This window comes from Moschus berezovskii, chromosome 14, assembly GCF_049115385.1.
Source record: "Moschus berezovskii isolate FMDL1 chromosome 14, NW_MosBer_1.0, whole genome shotgun sequence".
NCBI lineage: Eukaryota > Metazoa > Chordata > Mammalia > Artiodactyla > Moschidae > Moschus > Moschus berezovskii.
This window is the reverse complement of record NC_142473.1, coordinates 42,611,644-42,628,729: the sequence shown is the minus strand read 5'-3', so window position 1 is coordinate 42,628,729 and position 17,086 is coordinate 42,611,644. Positions and strand designations below refer to the sequence as shown.

The 17,086-nt window shown below is 38.6% G+C and overlaps 1 protein-coding gene across 1 annotated transcript in view; it reads right to left on the bottom strand.

Annotated features, from left to right (window-relative positions):
- Positions 1-10,380: 10,380 nt before the first annotated feature.
- The window catches only part of COPB1 (coat protein complex I subunit beta 1), a 35,302-nt gene continuing 28,596 nt past the window's right edge, over positions 10,381-17,086 (bottom strand). The window contains exons 19-22 of the mRNA XM_055423332.2: positions 14,391-14,536; positions 13,700-13,789; positions 12,604-12,759; positions 10,381-10,727 (exon numbers count right to left, since the gene is read on the bottom strand). Of these exons, the coding sequence (XP_055279307.2) occupies positions 10,668-10,727; positions 12,604-12,759; positions 13,700-13,789; positions 14,391-14,536 (452 nt within the window). The 3' untranslated portion in view covers positions 10,381-10,667. The remainder of the gene's footprint in view (positions 10,728-12,603; positions 12,760-13,699; positions 13,790-14,390; positions 14,537-17,086) is intronic.

The following is a 17,086-nucleotide window of genomic DNA, read 5'->3' as shown; positions in this document are numbered from 1 at the left end:
CCAGAAGAATGAAGAGAAGAAGCCAAAGCAAAAACAAAACCCTGTTGTGGATGTGACTGGTGATAGAAGCAAATCTGATGGTTTTAAGAGCAATATTGCATAGGAACCTGGAATGTTAGGTCCATGAATCAAGGCAAACTGGAAGTGGTCAAACAGGAGATGGCAAGAGTGAATGTCGACATTTAAGGAATCGGCGAACTAAAATGGATTCACCCATTCACTTAAATGGGTGAATTTAACTCAGATGACCATTATATCTACTACTGTGGGCAAGACGGAGAAGGCAACGGCAAGCCACTCCAGTACTCTTGCCTAGAAAATCCCATGGATGGAGGAGCCTGGTAGGCTGCAGTCCATGCGGTCGCTACGAGTCAGACATGACTGAGCGACTTCACTTTCCCTTTTCACTTTCACACATTGGAGAACAAAATGGCAACCCACTCCAGTGTTCTTGCCTGGAGAATCCCAGGGACGGGGGAGCCTGATGGGCTGCCGTCTATGGGGTCACACAGAGTTGGACACGACTGAAGTGAGTTAGCAGCAGCAGCAGCAGTGGGCAAGAATCCCTTAGAAGAAATGGAGTAGCCATCATAGTCCACAAAAAAGTCTGAAATGCAGTACTTGGATGCAGTCTCAACAACAACAGAATGATCTCTGTTCATTTCCAAGGCAAACCATTCAATGTCACAGTAATTCAAGTCTATGCCCCAACCAGTAAGGCTGAAGAAGCTGAATGGTTCTGTGAAGACCTACAAGACCTTTTAGAACTAACATCCAAAAAAGATGTCCTTTTCATTATAGGGGACTGGAATGTAAAAGGAGGGAGTCAAGAAACACCTTGAGTAACAGGCAGATTTGGCCTTACAGTACAGAATAAAGCAGGGCAAAGGCTAGTAAGAGTTTTGCCAAGAGAATGCATTGGTCATAGCAAACACCCTGTTCCAACAATACAAGAGAAGACTCTACACATGGACATCAGCAGATGGTCAACACTGAAATCAGACTGATTATATTCTTGTAGCCAAAGATGGAGAAGCTGTATACAATTAGCAAAAACAAGACCAGGAGCTGACTGTGGCTCAGATCATGAACTGCTTATTGCCAAATTGAGAATTAAATTGAAGAAAGTAGGGAAAACCACTAGACCATTCAGTTATGACCTAAATCAAATCCCTTACAATTATACAGTGGAGGACAGAAATGGATTCAAGGGATTAGATCTGATAGACAGAGTACCTGAAGAACTATGGACAGAGGTTCCTGACATTGTACAGGAGACAGGGACCAAGACCATCCCCATGGAAAAGAAATGCAAAAAAGCAAAATGGTTGTCTGAGGAGGCCTTACAAATAGCTGAGAAAAGAAGGGAAAAGCAAAGGAGAAAAGGAAAGATATACCCATTTGAATGCAGAGTTCCAAAGAATAGCAAGGAGAGATAAGAAAGCCTAAGTGATCAATGCAAAGAAATAGAGGAAAACAATAGAATGGGAAATACTAAAGATCTCTTCAAGAAAATTAGAGACACCAAGGGAACATTTCATGCAAAGATGGGCACAATAAAGGACAGAAATAGTACGGACCTAACAGAAGCAGAAGATATTAAGAAGAGGTGGCAAGAATATAAAGAAGAACTATACAAAAAAGATCTTCACCACCCAGATAATCATGATGTTATGATCACTCACCTAGAGACAGACATCCTGAAATGTGAAGTCAAATGGGCCTTAGGAAACAACACTACAAACAAAGCTAGTGGAGGTGATGGAATTCCAGTTGAGCTATTTCAAATCCTAAAAGATGATGCTGTGAAAGTGCTGCACTCAATATGCCAGCAAATGTGGAAAACTTACCAGTGGCCACAGGACTGGAAAAGGTCAGTTTTCATTTCAATCCCAAAGAAAAGCAATGCCAAAGAATGCTCAAACTACTGCACAACTGCACTCATCTCACATGCTAGTAAAGTAATACGCAAAATTTTCCAAGTCAGGTTTCAACAGTATGTGAACTGTGAACTTCCAGATGTTTGAGCTGGATTTAGAAAAGGCAGAGGAACCAGAGATCAAATTGCCAACATCCGCTGGATCATTGAAAAAGCAAGAAAGTTCCAGAAAAACATCTATTTCTGCTTCATTGACTATGCCAAAGCCTTTGACTGTATGGGTCACAGCAAACTGTGGATAATTCTTAAAGAGATGGGCATATCAGACCACCTGATCTGCCTCTTGAGAAATCTGTATGCAGGTCAGGAAGCAACAGTTAGAACTGGACATGGAACAACAGACTGGTTACCAATTGGAAAAGGAATACGTCAAGGCTGTATATTGTCACCCTGCTTATTTAACTTATATGCAGAGTACATCATGAGAAATGCTGGGCTGGAAGAAGCACAAGCTGGAATCAAGATTGCTGGGAGAAATATCAATAACCTCAGATATGCAGATGACACCACCCTTATGGCAGAAAGTGAAGAAGAACTAAAGAGCCTCTTGATGAAAGTGAAAGAGGAGAGTGAAAAAGTTGGCTTAAAACTCAACATTCAGAAAACTAAGATCATGGCATCTGGTCCCATCACTTCATGGCAAATAGATGAGGAAACAGTGGAAACAGTAACAGACTTTATGTTTTTGGGCTCCAAAATCACTGTAGATGGTGACTGCAGACATGAAATTAAAAGATGCTTACTCCTTGGAAGAAAATTTATTACCAACCTAGACAGCATATTAAAAAGCAGAGACATTACTTTGCCAACACAGGTTCATCTAGTCAAAGCTATGGTTTTTCCAGTAGTCATGTATGGATGTAGAGTTGGACTATAAAGAAAGCTAAGCGCCAAAGAATTGATGCTTTTGAACTGTGGTGTTGGAGAAGACTCTTGACAGTCCCTTGGACTGTAAGGAGTTCCAACCAGTCCATCCTAAAGGAAATCAGTCCTGAATATTCATTGGAAGGACTGATACTGAAGCTGAAACTCCAATAATTTGGCCACCTGATGCAAATAACTGACTCGTTGGAAAAGACCCTGATGCTGGGAAATATTGAAGGCAGAAGGAGAAGGGGATGACAGAGGATGAGATGGTTGGATGGGCATCACCGACTCAATGGAATTGAGTTTGAGTAAACTCCGGGAGTTGGCAACGGACAGGGAGGCTTGGCATGCTGCAGTCCATAGGGTCGCAGAGTCTGACACAACTGAGCAACTGAATTGCACTGAACTGATATCCCAGTTGATTTACAAGGTTTGTTGAAGAGGTATATGTAAAAACACAAGGCTTCTTACTAACCCTGCATTCAGTTAACTGTATTATTTCATTTTACAGGTAAAGAGATAGACCCAAATAGACATATCAATTTTCAGAAAGAGAACTGAGATTCAATTTAGGAAGAATCTCATTTAGGGGTGTTTCAGCATGTTTCATGCTGCATTTCATTTGTGTATTTTGTTGGTTTTACAATTAATCAAAAATACATAGTTTTCTCAGAATCCCACAGTTATATACAGAATCAGATAAAAGGCACAATCCCACTTGCCTGCTTTTGTCACTGCATAACTAACTTCTTAATCAAAGAGATTCTGCCATGCTAGATAGAGAAAACAAGAGAAAGTGGTCAATTATTAGAAGTGACTTTTGATCCAAGCGAGCAATTCTAAATAATTGTTATTGTGATCTGGATGCACATATTTCTGTACTCAGTTGTTAAAGAATCATTCCACTATCATCCTGAAAGAAAATAAAACCAGTATGTTCATCAAAGACCATCTATCACATGAGGTGTATGGGTTGTGACAGTTTCATTTAACTGTGAAAATAACAGTTTATATGCAAAAGTGCTAAAGCTAATTAAAAAACTGACATGATGAATACTATTATAAAGAATTCTTGAGAAATGAAGCTTCTTCTAAGTAAGTTTCTGGCGTTAGGAAAAAAAAACAAAGCAATCAAACAGAGTATAAAATTAGGATTTAAATTCTAAGGGAGGTATGAAGATAGTGTGAAGAATAGGTTTCCGTCTTTTCTGTAGTGTAAGGAAGGTGAATGGGGAAAGAAATGAGTGAATACTTATTAACATCTACTATGTGTCAATGTATAATACATTATATCATTTCATCCCTCACATAAATTCTATGTAATAGACATTATAGTGAAAGTGTGAAAGTTTTAGTCGTTCAGTTGTGTCTGAGTCTTTGTGAACTGCCAGGCTCCTCTTTGTAGCCTGCCAGGCTCCTGTCCATGAAATTCTCTAGGTAAGAATACTGGAGTGGGTAGCCATTTCCTTCCCTAGGCAATCTTCCAGATTCAGGGATCAAACCCAGGTCTCTTGCATTGCAGGCAGATTCTTTACCGTCTGAGCCACCAGGGAAGCCCCAGATATTATAAGCATCTCATAAATGAGGACACCGAAGCACAAAGAGATGAGGCAGTAGTGTCAATGCATGACTAGTTGCAAGGTTCTTATGTCAGATATAAAACCCAGGCTTTATACCTGAGTTCGACTCTTAAAATTAAGTCTTAATTGATAGGAAGTAACACCCTCCCTTATGACTATAACCATCATCTGCAAATGATGATTTTAATAATATGTGCCTGATAAGGGTCACCGAGGGGGTTTATATATGCCACTGCAAAAGCACTCAGTGCTCTGCCTGACACACGTAAGCACTCAATAAATCAGCTATTCACGATTGTCTAAGACCACAAAACAAGTACATTCAGACAGGATTCTACACTTCTTCTGATTCTAAACTGAACCTCTGCACTGTAGCTGGTTACCACTTCAGGCTCCTGAGATTCCTGAGGGTAGAGATTGATGTTCAAGGATGGGAAAAGATAACACAGAGTCTGGAGCGGACTCTAAGGCAGGGAGATGATATGCCTGACCCTACTTTGAGGACAGCGTTCAGAACTATTAGGACAAAAGACTATAACTGTAAACTTGATCTTGGTTTGAGGGAAAGGATATAAATTATGAGCTAAGGGACATTCTCCAGTGTGGAAGAAAAAGGTCACCAGTTGAACTACTTACTTTATCCAATATATAGCACAGATACTTCATACTTGATGTTATTTGAGTTTTCAAAAATATTTTGGGGACGTCCCTGGTGGTCCAGTGGCCGGGACTCTTTGCTCCCAGTCCCAGGGGCCTGGGTTTGATGGGCTACAATTTATGGAGCTGCAAAGAGTCGGACACAACTGAGCGACTATCACTTCTACTTCTTCCTTTCAGGGTACTACATCCCACTTGCTGCAACTAAGACCCAGCACAGCCAAATAAATAAATACATATTTAAAAAATAATTTTGGTTCTCTTGTCACTTTAGGTATCCTAAAACAAATTCCTCTGTTTTCTATATTATTTACAAATCAAGTGGAAAATTTTTTCACAGCTAGCAAAATATCAATCTCCTTGCTAATAAGAAATTATATTGGTTTTTCTTTGTATAAAAACAACTCTAAACTCCAATCTCTTCTAATCCCAAAATGAAAGTAACTGCACATGGCTCCCTCTAGTGTCAAGACAGCAAAGTATCAAGGCCATTTAATTTTCTTGTTAAGATTTACAACACTTATTCAATACATTTACTTAAGCTCTTAGCTGGTGTCAGATACTTTGCCTATCCTCTTACTAGATATTATGGTCCTAATTATATGATATTTTATAATGTGAGCATTGCTGTTGTTGCTCAGTCCATAAGTCTTGCCCCACTCTGAGACCCCATGGACTGCAGCATGCCAGACTTCCCTGTCCTTCACCACCTCCTGGAGTTTCCTCAAACTCAAGTCCACTGAGTAGATAATGCTATCTAACCATCTCACCCTCTGTGCTCCCTTTTCTTCCTGTCCTCAATCTTCCCAGCATAAATGTATTTTCCAATGAGCTGGCTCTTCGCATCAGGGGGCAAAAGTACTGGAGATTCAGCTTCAGGATCAGTCCTTCTGATGAATATTTAGGACTGATTTCCTTTAGGATGGACTGGCTGAATCTCCTTGCTGTCCAAGGGACTCTCAAGAGTCTTCTCCAACACCACAGTTCAAAAGCAACAATTCTTTGGCACTCAGCCTTCTTTATGGTCCAACTCTCACATCTATACATGACTACTGGAAAAACCATATGGACCTTTGTCAGCAAAGTGATGTCTCTGCTTTTTAATACGCTATCTAGGTTTGTTATACGTTTCCTTCCAAGGAGCACCTTTTAATTTCGTGGATGCAGGCACTGTCCACAGTGATTTTTGAGCCCAAGTAAAGAAAATCTGTCACTGTTCCCACTTTGCCCCCATCTACTTGTCATGAAGTGATGGAACTGGATTCCATGATCTTAGATTTTTGTATGTTGAGTTTTAAGCCAGCTTTTTCACTCTTCTTTCACCCTCAAGAGGCTCTTTAGTTCTGCTTTGTTTTCTGCCATTAGGGTGGTATCATCTGCATATCTAAGGTTGTTGATATTTCTCTGGCAATCCTGATTCCAGATTGTACCTCATCCAACCCAGCTTGATGATGTACTCTGCATATAAGATAATAAGCAGGGTGACAATATACAGCCTTGACATACTCCTTCCCCAATTTTGAACCAGACCGTGTTCCATGTCTGGTTCTGTTGCTTCTTGTCCTGCATACAGGATTCTCAGGAGACAGGTAAGGTGGTCTGGTACTCCCATCTCTTGAATCGTTTTCCAGTTTGTTGTGATCCACACAAAGGCTTGAGCACAGTCAATCAAGCAGATGTTTTTCTGGAATTCTCAGCTTCTTCTATGATCCAGTGGATGTTGTCAATTTGATCTCTGGTTCCTATCTTTTCTAAACCAAGCTTGTACATCTTGAAGTTCTCAATTCATGTACTATTGAAAAGCCTAGCTTGAAGGACTTTGAATATTACTTTGCTAGAATGTGAAATGCAACCCACTCCAGTGTTCTTGCCTGGAGAATCCCAGGGACGGGGGAGCCTGGTGGGCTTCCGTCTATGGGGTCACACAGAGTCGGACACGACTGAAGTGACTTAGCAGCAGCAGAATGTGAAATGAGCAAATCATATGGTAGTTTGAACATTCTTTTGTATTGCCCTTTGGGATTGGAATGAAAACTGACCTTTTCCAGTCCTGTAGCCACTGCTGTGCATGCTCAGTTACTTAGTCATGTCTGATTCTTCGCAATGCCTTGGACTGTAGAATGCCAGGCTCCTCTTTCCTTGGGATTCTCCAGGAAAGAATACTGGAGTGGGTTGCCATGTCCTCCTCCAGGGGATCTTCCCTACCCAGGAATCGAACCCACATCTCCTGCATCTTCTGCATTGCACACAGATTCTTTACCTCTGGGCCATTTGCTGCGCTTGCCAAATTTGCTGACATATTAATTAAATGCAGCACTTTCACAGCATCATCTTCTACGATTTGAAATAGCTCAACTGAAATTCCATCACTTCCACTAGCTTTGTTTGTAGTGATGCTTCCTAAGACCCATTTGACTTCCCATTTCAGGATGTTTACTCTAGGTAAGTGACCACACCTTTATGGTTATCATTAAGGCCTTTTTTTTTTTTTGTATAGTTCTTCTGTGCATTCCTGCCGTCTCTTTGTAAGATCTTCTGTTTCTGCTGGGTCCTTACCATTTCTGTCCTTTATTCCACCCATCTTTGCACGAAAAGTTCCCTTGATAACTCCAGTTTTCTTGAAGAGATCTCTATAGTCTTTCCCATTCTATTGAAAAAGCCTTCTTAAATGAACAATGCAAAGAAATGTGAGCATATAAAGTGTATTTTAAATCCCAATTAAGAGAGCACAGTGTAAACAGCTTTTCTAAACAGTGCTATCCCACTCAATTTACATTTAGTAAATGCACAAAACCAATAAAACGCTAATAAATATTTTAATGCAGTATAGATATCTGACAACTGTTTTAATTTTTTTCTCTTTTTTTCTCCTTATTTATGAATTTAAGAAAATGGCCATGTGAGCCAATTTTAGCCCAACAAAATTGACCAGCGTGTTAGATAATTTTCTGAGAGTATCAACAGAGACATATTCTTGGACATACAGAAAGATAAAGCCTTGGGATTTAACATGAAATAATGGTTGTGAACACAAAACCAAAATCTCTAATGTGCTAAGCCACTTTTCCTGTCCCATGTTATCATCAATAGGTGTTCTACAGAAAAAGGATTCCCTGGTTATGTAAGATTAAGATATGCTGGGTTAAACCAAACTTCACTGAAGGACCTCTCAACATTTTCAGTATGCTAATGGTGGGTAGTGAAATGCCAATACAGAACAGTATAAAGCTTTTCCAAACTGACTTGACTGTGAAATCCCTTTTCTCTAATAATATCTAATGGCATCAAGGAAACTAATATTCACTGGAACAGAGCTTGGGAAATGATCTAATCCAAAACCCCATCAGTTCTTCTCATCACAAATCTCCAACGCTCGACACTGCACCTACCTGATCCCTTTTCAGCATTCCCAGTATCTTTCCTATTTGGTAGCCACTGACTTTGCTTTGAGATCTTGGTGTTCTGCAATCTCAAATGCCCTATGATCCCCTGGTTCATTTGATTAAAAAAGCAAGTGGCTTCAAAGTTTCTGACATCATGTGATGTATCTGTCTCCTTCACACTCCAAACACATCATTTCATTCTCACTCAAGTGTGGAAATAGGAGATGCCGCTTTCACTCTTTCATAGACCTTATCTATGGACTCATCCTGAATTCAGCCTGAATCTTAGCTGGAAGACAAAGTATAATAGTTTAATGTTCAGACTTAGGTAGCAGAGCAGACTACCTCAGTCATCCCCAAGGAAAGCAAGGGCCAAAAGAACAGCACAATCTGACCTCAGGGAACTCAGCTCAGCTCACAAAGGCATTTAGAAGCATCCTGGGGATGGCGCCCAGCCCTGGCATAAAGTGAGGCAAAGGGGAGGAGAAGGTGAGGCACACAGGCAACATGGAAATAGGACAGCTTTCTGAATCCTCTGCGGTTGAATCCTCCAGTGCGGCTTCAGTAACTGGCTGGCTGGAATCAACTTAATTCCTAACAAACAAAAAGGAACACCCAAAGCTAAACGTGAAGATTAAAAATCTATTTTTGGATTATCTGCTTTTCACTATGATTCAGAATAATTAAGAATAGTGTGTTTTAGTCAGAGCTTATAATACTCTTTTTAAAATGAAGATGGATACAGACAGCCAACAAACACATGAAAAAAATGTTCACTCAGTATTACTAATTATTAAAGAAATGCAAATCAAAACTACAATGAGGTCATCACCTCACACTGGTCAGAATGGCCATTATCAAAAAATCTGCAAATGACAAATACTGCAGAGGGTATGGAGAAAAGGGAACTCTCCTACACTGTTGGTGGGAGTGTAAGTTGGTACTGCCACTTCGGAGAACAGTATGGACATTCCTTAGAAAAAACAGAACTACTGCATGACCCAGCAATCCCACTCCTGGACATATACCTGGAGAAAACAATGATTTAGAACTATATATGCACCTTAATGTTCACTGCTGCACTATTTACAATAGACAGGACATGGAAGCAACCTAAATGTTTATCAACAGAGGAATGGATAAAAACAATGTGATACATATATACAATGGAATATGAGTCATAAAAAGGAATAAAATTGTGCCACTTTCAGAGACATGGATGGACCCAGAGACTGTCATACAGAGTGAAGTCAGAAAAACAAATATCATATAATGTCACTTATATGTGGAGTCTAGAAAAATTTTTACAGATAAACTTATTTGCAAAGCAGAAACAGACACACAGATGTAAAGAACAAACATATGGATACCAAGGGGGAAGAGGGGAATGGGAGTATGGAGAGACTGGAATATATATATATAGACTACTATGTATAAACTAGACAACTAATGAGTACCTACTGTATAGCACAGGAAACTCTATTCAATTCTCTATGGTGACTTAAATGGGAAGGAAATCTTAAGAAAAAAGGGATACATGTACACATACAGCTGATTCACTTTGTTGTACAGCAGAAACTAACACAACATTGGAAATCAACTATACGCCAATAAAATTAATTAAAAGATAAAATGAAGATGGTATGTTTTCTCAAGGTATTTGATACTTTCTTCTAGGACCTAAATTTCAGAGAAAAGTCCTTTAGAACACGATGAGGCATTTTTAGATACACTGATGTCAGAATGTTAAATCAGTAACCATTAATCAAATAAATCAAGGCTTATCTCATTTCATATCACTGTATCTTTAAATTCTCTTAATAAAGTTCATATATTCGCAACTCAAACAGCAATTTAAATTCATAATAGAAATCTATAATGCAACTGAAAGAAATTCATTGTTACATAACTAAAATTATATAATTGCACATTTATTCAAAAAACAACAAAAGACTTAGGAATAGATCTGTTTATTGTACTGTGAAAATGGTCTTGATACATGTGAGAAACATTATATACTTTGAGGACAGCATTCAAAACTGTTAAGACAAAAGACAAACTATAATTTTAAAATCAATCTTGATTTAAGGGAAAGGCTATAAATTATTGGCTGGAATGCATTCAGCATGAACTCAGATTCTATATAACACAAAGCACAAAAAGAGTACAAAAGATGTTGAAGTCCAGTAAGCCCATACCTAAATTTTAAATGTAAAGCTGCAAAGACTTTTTTGTTTATTCTTATATACTATTTTTCTTCTGAGACAAGTTGATTTTATCTCCAAGACTTAAGGCCATTCCCTGTAAGAAAGAATGAAGATATTTATACATAATTATTAAAACTATATGTAATCAGTAGGTTATTCCATCTTACCAAGACTCCATTCAATGATACCACATCAACACTGAAACTAAGATGTACAAAACAGACTCAACAAACTTTACTTGGTTAAGTACTTGTAGTGCTAGATTTACAAAGAGTCACTAGATTTCAAAAAACTAAAGAATACACTCACAAATACTCCACAGGAATTAACCTGATTGCAAATAAACCAGAATGACAGACCCAAAAGGTGGGCCATTTAATAAAGGAAGGAGTTATATTTCAAGAATGAAAAGTGAAAGTGAAAGTTGCTAGGTCATGTCTGACTCTGTGACCCCATGGACTCCATGGAATTCTCCAGGCCAGAATATGGGAGTGGGTAGCCTTTCCCTTCTCATCTTCCCAACCCAGGGATCAAATCCAGGTCTCCTGCATTGCAGGCAGCTTCTTTACCAGCTGAGCCACCAGGGAAGCCCAAGAATACTGAAGTGGGTAACCTATCCCTTCTCCAGCAGATCTTCTCGACCCAGGAATCGAACCGGGGTTTCCGGCATTGCAGGTGGATTCTTTACCCAAGTATGATTGTTATAAATATGTGTGTGTACTTAGTTGCTCAGTTGTGTCCGACTCTTTGCGACCGCATGGATTGTGGCCCACCAGGCTCTTCTGTCCATGTGATTTTCGAGGCAAGAATACTGGAGTGAGTTGCCATTCCCTTCTCTGGGGGTCTTCCCGACCCAAAGATTGAACCCACGTTTCCTGCACTGGCAGGCGGATTCTTTACCACTGAGCTACCTGGGATGCCAACCATCTTTTGTAAAGTCCATTTAAATATACCAATTTTATATACTTTCATCTCAATTCTGTAAATTTTTATGCCTTTAACCTTTGTTTTCATTTGGAATCCAATCAACAAGCTTGGTCTTAGAGGGAGGAGTTTTAGAAATTTTTTTTTTTTCCTGTCCATTTTACTGACCTTTGTATAAAAAGTTCTGGCATCTCCAGAGTGAGGTTGAGCTGAGGAGTTCAGGCCCTTTGGTCTAACTGTTGCCCCAATAATTACTGGTCAAATATCTCAGTGCAAATTTTTGTAGCCTCTTAAATGGATATTTTCAAACTGGGTAAATAGAACAGACGTGTTTGGCTATTAATGTTGGGGACCAGTAGGGGTTCCCTTTTGGCCCATTTAACCTTAGGTAGTATAGTAATAATCAATCTTGTTTTAATCACATAAATGCCCATTTTATTTATCCCATTTAAAATAATCATCTAAATATTTCTTTATTCTTGTGAAATAACTCCTTCTAAAAAAAAAATTCTACCTTGTTGGAAATTATAGCCAGTCTTTCCTCACAGACTTTTACTGTTGACATTAGATGCATATATATATGTATATATATATATAACTTTTATATTTATATTATTTTATATTTATAATGATATATATTAATTTTATATTTATAACATTATTTTATATCTATACTATATACTATTTTAATATTTCTAATAATATAATTATATATAATATATATGCATCTAATGCAACCTCACTCTGGTTCAGACAGTAAAGAATCCACCTGCCAATGCAGGAAATGTGGGTTCAATCTTTGGGTCAGGAAGACCCCCAGAGAAGGGAATGGCAACTCACTCCAGTATTCTTGCCTGGAAAATCACATGGACAGAGGAGCCTGGCAGGCTACAGTCCATGGGGTTGCAAAGAGTCAGATACAACTGAGCACAAGCAATGTACAAAAGACTAGTATGCCAGAGGATACTATATACAGAAATGAGGAGACACAGATTCTTTCTCTTTTTATTCAGTTCAGAGATGATCTCAAAAAAAGCAACCGTTACCTGACTTTTTGCACGAATTCTTATGTGCCCAGTAACAGGGGCCTCTGGTCCCTGTTGTATTGGCTTCTCAATGCTAACATTTGCAAGTGCATCTTCTCCAAATATGGAACGAGCATAGAGGTTGGCTGCCATAAAGCCACAGTAACCAGAAAGTGCCTGCAAGAAATTTGTGATAAACTCAATACTAGAGAACTACACATAAGCAAGACTAAACAGCATAGGTAAATTATCACCACTTAAAAAAGCTTATTCACCACATATTCATACATGACTGTATGAACTTGTTGATACTCACAGAACTCTATGTGTAAAATGTGTGAGCTTTACTGTGTCTGTATCTCGATAAACCTGATCTTAAAGAAATAGCACTTATCCTAATTTGCACTTCTATATTCTTTGTTTAGAGTTGTCTGACTGCCTCCTACACCAGACCTTTAAGCTCTATGAAGAGAGACTATTTTTATTTTCTTCATTATTGTATACCCAGCAGCTCACAGAGTATCGGGCATATAATATTTATCAGACTCAATATCTGTTGAATAGACTAACATGAATTAAAGCCTACTTGATTTGGTCTGGCAGTATTCTTTCACTGATTAAATCAGTATCACATTAGCAGAAATTTTATAAAGAAAACTTCCTTACATTCTCAGCTTCAGTTTTTGGTCTTTCTGTGTCTTTTTTTCATACATACACAAACACAGCAGAAAACCAGAGTATATTAACAATTCCATACTTGATCAGATATATTCTGACCCACAATCAGAATCAAAAGAGGTCATGGACATTTTCTAACCTAGTACACTTTGGAATAAGTCTTTAGTTGAAAGGGAGAAGACTGAAAAGAAAAGTCAATCTATTTAGTTGGGTCACTGCTCTAGGGACAAGCAGATACTGCTCCAATTTCTGGAGAAAGCAGTAAGCAGATTCACACATTCTATGGGATAGTTTTTTCTAACTATCCAGAATGACAGTCCAGAATGACACTGCTTTTCTCAGGCTAAGTAAAAACACAATATACTACAGGAAATACAAGAAAGCCAAGAATCTACCATTACTCTGAATCAGATTTAAGAAGTATCCAGGCAAATCTTACCTTCTCTGGAGTGAGGCATTTCATGTTGGTTGACTTTAATATATGCTGTAAATAGTCGTTTAAATCAACTATATTTGTGTTAACTGTCACCTGTACAGAGGAAGAGAAAAAAAGTCAAGAGATTATACTTTTAACAGAGAGAAAGTTGTGAATTTCTTATCTTGGGGCTGATAAAACAATCACTTATGTGTCATATTAAAACCTCCTTCCAAGTATTTAAGGGGAAAGGGTGGGCAACGAAAAGTAAATGACAACTACAAAATCTAACAAATTCTGCAGGCTGGTATCAGAACTTTCGAGTACAGAAAACTTCATAGACAGTCAACATGTATATAAAATAGTTCTAATAAAAATCAAGGCTCACAGGAACAAAGTTTGCTAACAAGCTACTGGTTTTGCAAAGCTTCTATTGGATACTGATTCAATGCTAAGTTTCTATTCATACACACAAGGAATGGAACATTGTTTATAATGTCTTGAACAATTAGATTAATTATAGAACTGTTACTCTCACCAATTTACAACAGTAAATTAACCAAACCAGTTGCATGCTTTCCACTTAAGGCTAATCTGTAAGCAAAGATACTGAAAGACTTTGCTTTTCACATCTGGGATTAATTTTATCAAAGAATCCCTCAACACTAGCCAAAAAGAAAGATAAGGAGTTTAAGAAAATCATCTAAGGACTAACTTTGTTTTCCCATTCAAATTCAGCCCACATCTGACGGAATTCGGCATCAGTGCAAGTTGCAGGCTGGATATAGTCCATGATGTCAATGTGAATATCACTGAGGACCACACAATTTCTGTCACTTGCTGCTCCAGAGACATCATAAACTGCAATTTAAAAAGATTCCCAATTACCAAAGGCAAATTTTAATTTAAAAGTTTTCATATTTCCAAATAACAACCATGATATTAGGCAAATAGTTTTGCTTACTATATACTGAGCTCTATTCTATATGTTTTACAAATTAATTACCTATTTAATATTCCCATCAATTCTATGTTACAGTATTATTACTTTCCATCTTATAGAGAAACAAAAACAGAAAAGTTAAGTTGCTCAAGGTCACAAAACTGGTTAAGTGGTAGAGGCCAGGATTCCGTCAATGAGTGCGTACATAGTGGTTGCACTTGATATACAGGTAATAGTGTTCCCATAGTATTAACAGGTGCCTAACAAACATTTCTGGATGAATACTGCTGAGCTATAGTACTTAATAGCTGAAACTCCAATACTTTGGCCACCTCATGCGACGAGTTGACTCCCTGTAAAAGAGTCTGATGCTAGGAAGAACTGGGGGTGTGAGGAGACGGGGACGACAGAGAATGAGATGGCTGGATGGCATCACCGACTCGATGGACGTGAGTTTGCGTGAACTCCGGGAGCTAGAGATGGACAGGGAGGCCTGGCGTGCTGTGATTCATGGGGTCGCAAAGAGTCAGACACGACTGAGCGACTGAACTGAACTGATAGTACTGAATGACACAATACTGTTTGATTCTATAAATGTTTCTTCCATAGTAGAAAGTCATAATCTGACTGGAGCCTACTTTCCTCCTTTTAGCCTCTCCTCTTGACATTCCCCCACGGTATCTACTTTTAGAGAAAACTAAGCTTACCAAGAATAAGTTCCTTTAATTTTCAGCCCCACGTCTAAAAATAAATGTATTTTTCTCTGAATCAACTTATCAACTTTCACCACCTCACTTTTGCTGCCTCTTCTCTTCAAGGTTAACACCTGCTGCCATCCGTGCTTTGGTTTAGGACCTCACTCCAGTCATCACCTCTTTCACTCTTAATGTCTTTACCTTCATACTGACTTTCTTCCATTAGAGTTTATGAACATAGTCAAGGCTCTCTTATCTTCAAAAAAAAATCTTCCCTTACCCTTTACTTCTTTTCTGGCTACTGCCCCCTCTCAATCTTAACAAAACCAAGGTCCTACAATCAGAGTGATCTACACTCACTATCTTTATATCTCCAAGTCCAATGTAGCCCTGAACCTACCACCATTGCCCAAGACATACCATAAGCAATGTTTTAGTATCACTGATAGTCAATCTGAAGGATCCTTCTTGTAGATCTTCTGCAGCTTTGGACACGTCTTCAAGATTTTTCCCTACTTCTCTAACCACACTTCCTTTACAGGCTTCTCCTTTTAATATTTCTCTGAATAAAAAACTCTGAACAGCTTTTAATATTCTTGTTCTCTTGGATTCAGTTTTCAAATCTCCCCTCTCTAACTCTTTATGCCCTCTTTAGGTAATTTCTTCCATTTCTATGGTTTAAAAACAAATATTCATTTCTACTTTAGACCTACTGTTCAAGTTCCAGGCTCATCTCGAACTGTTCTTCAGTAACTTAAAGACCGTTTAATTTATTACCTCTCTCAAATGTGTCCTTCTCTCCTGTATTCCATTTCAGTGATTAACATAAAAACAACCCAACACACCCAAGAAGGAAATCTGAGGGTTGCTCTAGCCACTTACTGTTCTATCAGTAACCATGCCCTGGACATTCTACTCCCTTAATATCTATTATATTCAGCCCTTCTCTTCATCCTGGCCATTCCTGTGCTGGTTCAAACTCTCCATCATCTCTCACCTGGGCTACTCCAAGTCTACTAGTTAACCTTCCTGCCTCTTCCAATCAGTCTTCTTTAGTGCTGCCACAGAAATATTTAATCATGTGATTCACCAGTAATTCCTCAGTGGCCTCTTTATATCCAGGATCAAGTCTGAAATTCTCAGCATGACAAGTATAGTACAGCTGCCACTAACCTTCTCAACCTCACTCTTTTCTACCATCAGGCTCTAGCCCACTCTCAACTCCAGGTATATCAAACTACTAGAATTTGATTCAAATGAATCTCTGTCTGTAGACCACTTACTGATCTTTCAAAACCCCACTTGAGATTCAGCCCCTCCACAAAGCCTTTCCTCCCAAACCCCCACTCTGTGAGAAATAACTGAATCTCTGCATAGACTTTCACTTCACCCAGCACAGGCTTCTGTCACAGCACTTAACATTCTGTACTGCACATTATCTATTTCATGTATTTGTTTTCCCTTACTGAACTAGAAGCTATCTGAGGACAGAGATTTTTTTGTTCCTACCATAGAAACTGCTTTTTAAAAAAAGAGAGCTTATTGACTAAATACCTTTGTGCAAGCTAATCCCTAGGTGGCCTGGCAACAAACACCTGTGTACAGTTTTAGACTTAGTTCAATGGTTGATAACATTCCTTCCTCCTTTATAAAGCCTTCCATAGTTAGCATTTTCCCCCTATGATCCCAAAGCACATAGTATATAAACTAGCTGTTAGCATACTGTATTGTAACTTTATATATTACTTATTCTTCTCCTCTTGCTTGACAGTT